Source organism: Cydia splendana, chromosome 16, assembly GCF_910591565.1.
Source record: "Cydia splendana chromosome 16, ilCydSple1.2, whole genome shotgun sequence".
Lineage (NCBI taxonomy): Eukaryota > Metazoa > Arthropoda > Insecta > Lepidoptera > Tortricidae > Cydia > Cydia splendana.
The window spans coordinates 650366-661232 of record NC_085975.1 but is presented as its reverse complement, the minus strand read 5'-3'; the positions used below and the strand labels follow the sequence as shown (position 1 = coordinate 661232).

The 10867-nt window shown below is 50.8% G+C and overlaps 1 protein-coding gene and 1 long non-coding RNA gene across 2 annotated transcripts in view; both read right to left on the bottom strand.

Annotated features, from left to right (window-relative positions):
* On the bottom strand, positions 1-5176 carry LOC134797959 (uncharacterized). The gene is made up of 2 exons (XR_010145141.1): positions 5090-5176; positions 1-4674 (listed from the first exon to the last, which is right to left on the bottom strand). It is a non-coding gene; the product is annotated as an uncharacterized LOC134797959 (long non-coding RNA).
* A 3821-nt stretch (positions 5177-8997) lies between these two features.
* LOC134798040 (ran-binding protein 10) overlaps positions 8998-10867 on the bottom strand; it is a 64049-nt gene continuing 62179 nt past the window's right edge. Inside the window, exons 12-13 of the mRNA XM_063770369.1 lie at positions 9441-9552; positions 8998-9159 (exon numbers count right to left, since the gene is read on the bottom strand). Of these exons, the coding sequence (XP_063626439.1) occupies positions 9026-9159; positions 9441-9552 (246 nt within the window). The 3' untranslated portion in view covers positions 8998-9025. The remainder of the gene's footprint in view (positions 9160-9440; positions 9553-10867) is intronic.

The following is a 10867-nucleotide window of genomic DNA, read 5'->3' as shown; positions in this document are numbered from 1 at the left end:
GCCGTTTAAACACAATATATTATTAAAAAAGAAAACAATACAATATAAGAACAATATTGTGGATCATTTACAGTCCCGGCGGCGGCGCGTCGCACGGCACGGCACGGCACGGACACGACACGACCCGACAAGCGTACAGTACATACAACACGCCCATATATACATGAAGCTTCGTTATACTTACAAAAGTTTACACACAAAGCTAGAGGGCGTTTTTAGAGATATATAGAGAGAGGTTTTTTTATGTTGGAAATGTTGTTTGTTTTTTTTTTACTTATAACTTGAGAAAATAAATCGATTTTTCCTAGTCTGCTGGGCATGTGAGTTTTAACCAGTAGGAGAGATTATGATCCTTTAATATCATACCAGCAGATGATTGATTGGTTGACTGCGGGGTTGCGTAATGCATCGCAACGCAATGCATGGTGATTTGTATAGTTTTTATTTTTAAAATATATTTTTTCAATATGTATGCTAGTTTTAATGTATTTATGTATGGGCCACTAGTTGCCTGAAAGAAAGATTTTGATTAATTCATTCATTATCATGCCTGCAATGCATCCATATCATGCAAGGGGGAGGCCTATGTTCAGCAATGGACGTCTTATGGCTGAGATGATGATGATGATGAAGATTCATTATCATACTAGTAGATGATATAAATCTATAACTACAATGAATTGCAAATATATTTAACCTAGCAATTATATCTCAACTATACTTCCAAAATTAGAAAAGTAGAACTAAATTACTTTATTTGTTGGCAACTAATTATTATGATGTATTGGCAACATTTTATAGTTATAATTTCGGCATGCGAAATCCCCGCAGAATAAAGAATTAGATTGATTACTAACATTTTCCTGTTCTCTCTAATATGTATAATAGCTTTTAAAGAACGTAAATTACGATTACTAACGAAATATACGAATATTTCGTAGTATAAATAACATAACATTTCGAAAAGCCTAATAAGTAACTCTTTCTAAAAACGCCCCAATTTATTGCTGGTTTCGATCTGTGCAGCGCGTCGCCGCCGCCGCCGCCGCCCTCGCAATAGCCCCGCGACGTATCGACGCAGACCGGAATAGCCCCCGCGCTGCATCGGGAAACCATGCGCCTGCGAGTATTGCGCGGAGCGAGGGCAGCACTATTCTAAGCATATACACGCAGGACTCTGGCGTATCATATAACTATGTTAATCCTGGCGAGGCCCGCGTCTGACTTAAGGTAATAAAGCGATTCCTTTAAGTTTGAATAATAATATTTTCTTATATAACCAATTGAACGACGCTTAAATTCATATATTTTATTGCAAATTGAGAAGATACAAAAGTGTGTAAGCTTAGTTTGACAAATATAGAAACTAACAACATAGACATGATAGCTTACTACTTTAGATATCATTGTCGTTCAAAAGGTTAATATCTGTTAATATACTTAGCCATGCTGGGTTTTATAAAAATGTATACAAATAAACAAACCCAGTGAAACTACGATTACACATTTGTTTTAATTATTAACTAGCGTTATGTTATGAACACATTATATAGGTATTCGTTGACAGAGATACGACCGTTAAATTTAAAATCACGCATATCACAAAATATGTATGATATAAGCCATGGTCATGCCTTCCGCATTTATTAGACATAAAAAACATACTTTTATATACATCAATTGATACAAATTGAAATTAAGCGTTAGAAGCGCCAGTGATTTTGATTTTAATGTATTTTAGTCTTATAATTTGGTGTTAATTTACATTTACATAGCCAAATGATGTATAAATGAAGAAAACGCCTCACTATTTCATCGACGTTAGGCCCCGCCCGCTCTATCGCTGCTTTACTCTACGCTCTGTCCTTCTCTTGTTAAATATATCTATACACTATGCACGTACAGCCGGGCGCACAACGCGTGCACTCACATTGGGGCTAATATTACAAACTAAAACTGATTATGGTTAACTAAGTTATATGTACTATTGTTTTCCTTCTGTAACTTCATTTTAAACCCTTAAGTCAAATGGGCGATGTGACGACGAAATAAAACTTCGCATGTCAGCAGCAGAAGTTGCTAGGCGGTGGTGTTCAAAATGATCTTGACGCGACTTTATTGTTAAGAGAATAACAGCGTGTCAAGGTTATTTTGAACACCGCGCCCGCTTAGCAACTTCTGATACTGATAGGGTTGCCAGATGGTCGGGATTTGGCGGGATTCTCCCGATTTTTAGCAGGTGTTCCCGATTCCCGATAAAGTGAAAACTGTCCCGAAAAACAGCTTCACGTTATAAAACAATAATTTCAAGTTCCGAACTGTCGTCGAGCGAGCGAGCGACCCGCGTGGAGCCGCTCGCCGCCGCGAATTATTTTTGTTTGTTCAAGATCTCAAATAATTTATACTATTTTTATATAAAAACGTCTATGGGCACAGCAGCTGACGCGGACGTAGTGCCAATAATGTAAAATATCGTTGTTTTTAATACATTACTTTAATTTGAATGTTTTTTTTTTTCCCGACTTAAGTCGCAAAATCCCGAAAAATTTATATTTTTTTCCGATAATAGCGCCTTTCGATCTGGCAACCCTAAGACACTGACTGTACATATGTAAGTTGGATGACAATGCGATATTATGGTACCGTCGAGCTGGTTCGATGGACACAGAACGTGGCCTTAGGAACTCTGTGGCAGAACAACGCAACCAAATCGTGTTTTGGTTTGATAGAATTGTCTCGATAAGTGCCTGTTGAAAGAGAAGTGCAGTCAGCAATAAAACCTAGTATCAAAAATGATTATTTAAAGAATAAGAATAAGAATCTTTTCTTTTCAGAAAACTAATTTATTAGTCTTTAGTTTTCATAGAAATGCTGGTTAAGTAGTAAATGCGACTGCAGCGTTGTGCGAGCGGGAGTGGCGACCGGTGCTCGCCAGTCTACACCTACGCATAAAACTTATACAAAAATTGATTGACGAACCGACAATATGGACCAACGCAATTATTTATTATTACAGGGAGGTTGCTGGTGAATCTAGAATATGTAATCTAGAAACTTGTATTTGTAGCCTACTAAGTGCTGCTGTTAGAATAATTCAAAAATATTTTATTTCACACTTGAATACCTTTTAAGCAATTAAGCTGCTGGTACTAAAATCAACACTATAATGAAAAACAAAAAAATAAGGGATAAGTTCGCCTTTGTACTAATGATGTGTGTTCTTTCATGTTTTATGTTTATTTTTGTACAATAAAGTATTTTACTACTACTACTACTAAAAACAATACAGCTTTTACACATTGAAATAATGTTATGTGTTCTCAGGCAAAGGTTACCGCTTTTTCGGATATCAATATGTACGATATCCAATTTTTCTATCAATAATTTTGACATCAAAAAGTTACCGTTTACCCGATAAACTAAATTATTACATGTATTGACTTTTGTACCTGCTATTAATATAAAATATGAAATATGTTAAAATATCTCACAGATCACCAATTCTAGATTCACCGTAACCAGCGCAGTCATTATTTAAAATTAAACCACAACGATCACTCGTACTCGTAGTCCTTCACTCACTTGTTCACTTCACACGTCACTTAAGGCATTGAGTGTGCGTTAATTCGTTAAGGTAAATTGATCTTTATATACAAAGTCACTCGGCTTCTTTTCCCCCGCACGTCACATTGTCCACGCCTCGGATTGCATATTGAAGTAAAAGTATTTGTTTAAAATTGCAGAACAAATACAGTTCGATTCATATTCAATTTACTGCTTTTCATAGGCCGCAGATTGTACAGTCATTATCAGTTATATCGGAGCAGCCAAGGTGTTCACAAATATCTGAACTAAGCGTCTATTATAAAGACGTTAAAGTGCATGCTTAGATACTTTTGAGCATCTTGGCCGCTCCGATATATGTGATGGCGACTGTACGGGTTGAAAATATGTAGTTCTTTTATTACAAAAAAAATCTTGTTTTTCTGACATGAAGATTTAATTAAGTAAAGCAATTTTCCAAAGATACCGTCATATAGCTTTCACTTTCATAAATCTGATTTGCGCCTCCTTCCTTGTTTGTTTTTGCAAGTATATTGTGATAATGAGTAATGAGATGGCTAAAGAGCTATGTAATGTTTCCTTAATTATTGTGGGCCATAATAATTTTATTGTCAGTTCAATACCTTCTTTCTTTTACCAAACTACAGACCATTCCTATTAAAATGCAGCATTGTTTGTATTTTCTCAAAATTATCCCTTTGGCAACCTTTTTGATCAATTTTATGACTTCGTAAGGCCTATTTTCATTTACTCCCAATCTTTAGCGTTGGCCAATGGGAACAATTGGGACATTTGGCAGAGGCAAATGGGAATAGGCCCTTTACAAATGTGTTGCTTCTACTTCATTATGCAATCAAGATAACGTCGGCGTTATATCGAAAAGGTCCAGTGTTTAACAACTTGAACACAATATGTAGTTATTGAGCATTTTGCATCCTCCGATAAAACCCTACTTGTAACAACCAAGCCAATAGGTGGTACATGTGAAAAGTGTGACATTTATAGAATAGATAGGCGTTATTAAACACTGGATCGTTCCTCGCGGCCTTGACGGCCTCTACCGACGAGAGGACGCGAGTGGACCGCGGGCACGGAGGCGACGCCTGGTACCTGGAAATGAAAATATGTTTAGGTGTGACATGACTTAGTTAGACATTTAAAAAAATTAGAGTCTAAGGCTGGGGGCACAGACAAAACATCCTCCAGACTTAGCATAGTCGCGCTACCCCCTCTCCCACGCATACGGTAATTTTACTCCATGTTCGAGTCGAAAGTGTCTTTGTGTGACGTCCGTGAACTCGTTCGTCGTTTGAACGGACCAGTCACGGCACGGGACTTCGCTCACCTCGTCCCGCGCACCCCCGCATTTTTGGCATCATCGGTTGCATGAAATAATTGCTCTAAACTCGGTCTAGAGGATTCCTAGTCTAGGGCTGGGGGAGACGCGAGCCCCGTGTGCAGTTAGCGGGCAGGTCAGCCACATGCGACGCAGCAGGGGGGAGTACAGTCAGCACACGTGGCATACCTGGCCGGGGAGTGGGCACGGGTGTGTACAGTCAGCGGCGCAGCAGCGCGGGCAGGTCGGCGAAGGCGCATGCGCCGAGCCCGGCGCAGCAGGGGGGAGTACAGTCAGCACACGTGGCATACCTGGCCGGGGAGTGGGCACGGGTGTGTACAGTCAGCGGCGCAGCAGCGCGGGCAGGTCGGCGAAGGCGCATGCGCCGAGCCCGGCGCAGCAGGGGGGGAGTACAGTCAGCACACGTGGCATACCTGGCCGGGGAGTGGGCACGGGTGTGTACAGTCAGCGGCGCAGCAGCGCGGGCAGGTCGGCGAAGGCGCATGCGCCGAGCCCGGCGCAGCAGGGGGGAGTACAGTCAGCACACGTGGCATACCTGGCCGGGGAGTGGGCACGGGTGTGTACAGTCAGCGGCGCAGCAGCGCGGGCAGGTCGGCGAAGGCGCATGCGCCGAGCCCGGCGCAGCAGGGGGGAGTACAGTCAGCACACGTGGCATACCTGGCCGGGGAGTGGGCACGGGTGTGTACAGTCAGCGGCGCAGCAGCGCGGGCAGGTCGGCGAAGGCGCATGCGCCGAGCCCGGCGCAGCAGGGGGGAGTACAGTCAGCACACGTGGCATACCTGGCCGGGGAGTGGGCACGGGTGTGTACAGTCAGCGGCGCAGCAGCGCGGGCAGGTCGGCGAAGGCGCATGCGCCGAGCCCGGCGCAGCAGGGGGGAGTACAGTCAGCACACGTGGAATACCTGGCCGGGGAGTGGGCACGGGTGTGTACAGTCAGCGGCGCAGCAGCGCGGGCAGGTCGGCGAAGGCGCATGCGCCGAGCCCGGCGCAGCAGGGGGGAGTACAGTCAGCACACGTGGCATACCTGGCCGGGGAGTGGGCACGGGTGTGTACAGTCAGCGGCGCAGCAGCGCGGGCAGGTCGGCGAAGGCGCATGCGCCGAGCCCGGCGCAGCAGGGGGGAGTACAGTCAGCACACGTGGCATACCTGGCCGGGGAGTGGGCACGGGTGTGTACAGTCAGCGGCGCAGCAGCGCGGGCAGGTCGGCGAAGGCGCATGCGCCGAGCCCGGCGCAGCAGGGGGGAGTACAGTCAGCACACGTGGCATACCTGGCCGGGGAGTGGGCACGGGTGTGTACAGTCAGCGGCGCAGCAGCGCGGGCAGGTCGGCGAAGGCGCATGCGCCGAGCCCGGCGCAGCAGGGGGGAGTACAGTCAGCACACGCGGCATACCTGGCCGGGGAGTGGGCACGGGTGTGTACAGTCAGCGGCGCAGCAGCGCGGGCAGGTCGGCGAAGGCGCATGCGCCGAGCCCGGCGCAGCAGGGGGGAGTACAGTCAGCACACGCGACATACCTGGCCGGGGAGTGGGCACGGGTGTGTACAGTCAGCGGCGCAGCAGCGCGGGCAGGTCGGCGAAGGCGCATGCGCCGAGCCCGGCGCAGCAGGGGGGAGTACAGTCAGCACACGCGACATACCTGGCCGGGGAGTGGGCACGGGTGTGTACAGTCAGCGGCGCAGCAGCGCGGGCAGGTCGGCGAAGGCGCATGCGCCGAGCCCGGCGCAGCAGGGGGGAGTACAGTCAGCACACGCGACATACCTGGCCGGGGAGTGGGCACGGGTGTGTACAGTCAGCGGCGCAGCAGCGCGGGCAGGTCGGCGAAGGCGCATGCGCCGAGCCCGGCGCAGCAGGGGGGAGTACAGTCAGCACACGCGACATACCTGGCCGGGGAGTGGGCACGGGTGTGTACAGTCAGCGGCGCAGCAGCGCGGGCAGGTCGGCGAAGGCGCATGCGCCGAGCCCGGCGCAGCAGGGGGGAGTACAGTCAGCACACGCGACATACCTGGCCGGGGAGTGGGCACGGGTGTGTACAGTCAGCGGCGCAGCAGCGCGGGCAGGTCGGCGAAGGCGCATGCGCCGAGCCCGGCGCAGCAGGGGGGAGTACAGTCAGCACACGCGACATACCTGGCCGGGGAGTGGGCACGGGTGTGTACAGTCAGCGGCGCAGCAGCGCGGGCAGGTCGGCGAAGGCGCATGCGCCGAGCCCGGCGCAGCAGGGGGGAGTACAGTCAGCACACGCGACATACCTGGCCGGGGAGTGGGCACGGGTGTGTACAGTCAGCGGCGCAGCAGCGCGGGCAGGTCGGCGAAGGCGCATGCGCCGAGCCCGGCGCAGCAGGGGGGAGTACAGTCAGCACACGCGACATACCTGGCCGGGGAGTGGGCACGGGTGTGTACAGTCAGCGGCGCAGCAGCGCGGGCAGGTCGGCGAAGGCGCATGCGCCGAGCCCGGCGCAGCAGGGGGGAGTACAGTCAGCACACGTGGCATACCTGGCCGGGGAGTGGGCACGGGTGTGTACAGTCAGCGGCGCAGCAGCGCGGGCAGGTCGGCGAAGGCGCATGCGCCGAGCCCGGCGCAGCAGGGGGGAGTACAGTCAGCACACGTGGCATACCTGGCCGGGGAGTGGGCACGGGTGTGTACAGTCAGCGGCGCAGCAGCGCGGGCAGGTCGGCGAAGGCGCATGCGCCGAGCCCGGCGCAGCAGGGGGGAGTACAGTCAGCACACGTGGCATACCTGGCCGGGGAGTGGGCACGGGTGTGTACAGTCAGCGGCGCAGCAGCGCGGGCAGGTCGGCGAAGGCGCATGCGCCGAGCCCGGCGCAGCAGGGGGGAGTACAGTCAGCACACGTGGCATACCTGGCCGGGGAGTGGGCACGGGTGTGTACAGTCAGCGGCGCAGCAGCGCGGGCAGGTCGGCGAAGGCGCATGCGCCGAGCCCGGCGCAGCAGGGGGGAGTACAGTCAGCACACGTGGCATACCTGGCCGGGGAGTGGGCACGGGTGTGTACAGTCAGCGGCGCAGCAGCGCGGGCAGGTCGGCGAAGGCGCATGCGCCGAGCCCGGCGCAGCAGGGGGGAGTACAGTCAGCACACGTGGCATACCTGGCCGGGGAGTGGGCACGGGTGTGTACAGTCAGCGGCGCAGCAGCGCGGGCAGGTCGGCGAAGGCGCATGCGCCGAGCCCGGCGCAGCAGGGGGGAGTACAGTCAGCACACGTGGCATACCTGGCCGGGGAGTGGGCACGGGTGTGTACAGTCAGCGGCGCAGCAGCGCGGGCAGGTCGGCGAAGGCGCATGCGCCGAGCCCGGCGCAGCAGGGGGGAGTACAGTCAGCACACGTGGCATACCTGGCCGGGGAGTGGGCACGGGTGTGTACAGTCAGCGGCGCAGCAGCGCGGGCAGGTCGGCGAAGGCGCATGCGCCGAGCCCGGCGCAGCAGGGGGGAGTACAGTCAGCACACGTGGCATACCTGGCCGGGGAGTGGGCACGGGTGTGTACAGTCAGCGGCGCAGCAGCGCGGGCAGGTCGGCGAAGGCGCATGCGCCGAGCCCGGCGCAGCAGGGGGGAGTACAGTCAGCACACGTGGCATACCTGGCCGGGGAGTGGGCACGGGTGTGTACAGTCAGCGGCGCAGCAGCGCGGGCAGGTCGGCGAAGGCGCATGCGCCGAGCCCGGCGCAGCAGGGGGGAGTACAGTCAGCACACGTGGCATACCTGGCCGGGGAGTGGGCACGGGTGTGTACAGTCAGCGGCGCAGCAGCGCGGGCAGGTCGGCGAAGGCGCATGCGCCGAGCCCGGCGCAGCAGGGGGGAGTACAGTCAGCACACGTGGCATACCTGGCCGGGGAGTGGGCACGGGTGTGTACAGTCAGCGGCGCAGCAGCGCGGGCAGGTCGGCGAAGGCGCATGCGCCGAGCCCGGCGCAGCAGGGGGGAGTACAGTCAGCACACGTGGCATACCTGGCCGGGGAGTGGGCACGGGTGTGTACAGTCAGCGGCGCAGCAGCGCGGGCAGGTCGGCGAAGGCGCATGCGCCGAGCCCGGCGCAGCAGGGGGGAGTACAGTCAGCACACGTGGCATACCTGGCCGGGGAGTGGGCACGGGTGTGTACAGTCAGCGGCGCAGCAGCGCGGGCAGGTCGGCGAAGGCGCATGCGCCGAGCCCGGCGCGCGACATGCGGCGCAGCAGCGCGCGCGAGTGCGACACGCACGCCTCCACCGGCGACGTCCACTGCATGCCCATTGATTCTGGAAAAACATTAGCATTTTCTCATGGAATTCTTCCACAAAAATACAAATATCGAAACCTCCACTAACGTCGATCGAGCGACCGAACGTGCAACGAGCGGAAAGAGGAAACGAAACACTAGAAAATTCTTTAGACGCCGCTTTTTCAAGGATGACGTGAAGGTGATTTTTTTTTTGTGACAATTCGCTTTGCTTACGTCGCGAGTATGCTGCAAAAACTAAACATTTTTTACAACTAATTACCTATTATAATACTTATAAATACTCGTATTATACTATACCTAATATGGCAGAGTTGAGCGCCTCGCACACCGCCTCGCGCCTGACGGGCTGAAGCTGCCAGCCCACGGGGCTGTCCCATGGATTACTATACGCCAATAAACTGAACGCGTCCTGAAATAAATTAAAAAATATTTTAAATTACATTTCATAAATAAATCGCTTTCGATTCTTCGAGCAACACCGGCTTCCGACACATCAGAAGGGAGGGGCCGAAGCGATATCTCACCGTACAAATCTTTCTGCCATTTTTCGCGGGGGGAAAGGTGCACACAGTCGCACTTCTCACACACTTACATACAAAATCCAATCTGTAATGACGACACAAATACATAGAAAATGACACACGTCAAAGACAAATCTTGCAAACCTCGATCTCTTTTTGTGTACGGACGAGTGACAAGTGTCACAACACGCACACTAACACATTTTCGTTGAAGTATGTTATTGTATTCTGAGAGATGAGAATATGGAGTGTAGAAGTAAATCTCTACCTTCCATAGATGAGAAGTCGGATTTGTCGCTCGACCGATCCGCAATTTGTACTGAGCGAGCAAAATCGATAAATCCAACAATTACATGAGACTAAAATATAATAATTGTGTTTGAATGTAATTAAACGTATGATATGTAAAAAAAAATATTACATGTGAAATGTAACACTTTCTTTTTGTAAATTTGATTTCCCCGACCTCTTTTTATAACAAAAAACCGAGCAAACAGGCATTTTTGTGCAGCAGTGTTCATGCGCGCGTCTGGACTCGGTCTAGTGAAAAATCCAAGTGCAACTAGTTTTATTACCCGCGCTAGATTAGATTGACGCGCTAATCTTGTACCTCGGCAGAGGGGAAATAGTGCGAATGCCGCCTCCCTTCCGTGTTGCTCGAAGTTTCGATTAAATTCGTCATCACCACTTTAATAAATCAAAATATTCAATAAAAATTAAACTTTATATCCAATTCGTCAAAATATTTACTTGTCCAATAACAAAGTCGACTGTGTATCTAAATATTCGTCAATTGAACACAATTTTCGACAATTGGTCACGATATTCAACAATTCGTCACAATCACAACGTTACTAAATTCGCCTTTAAAATTGTGACCAAGAAAAAGAATGGACCTACACCGAACAACGCTTTATAAATATTCGCCATTCAAAAAGTGCGTCTTTCAAAATAGTTGCAATAAGCAGATCCCGGATTCCTTCAGGATAGAACCGCGCTAAGATGAGGAGGAGTATGATCCATGAATAATAGTAGATTGTACAACAAGGGCATAAAGTGACCCATTTTTACCCGAGGCAATTTTTTGGTCTGAGCGAAGCGAAGACCAAAATAGTAGACGAGGGTAAAAATGGACATTTATGCCCTTGTTGTACACTCTGCTTTTCACTTCGATTGAGAGGAAAATATACAAAAAATCAAATA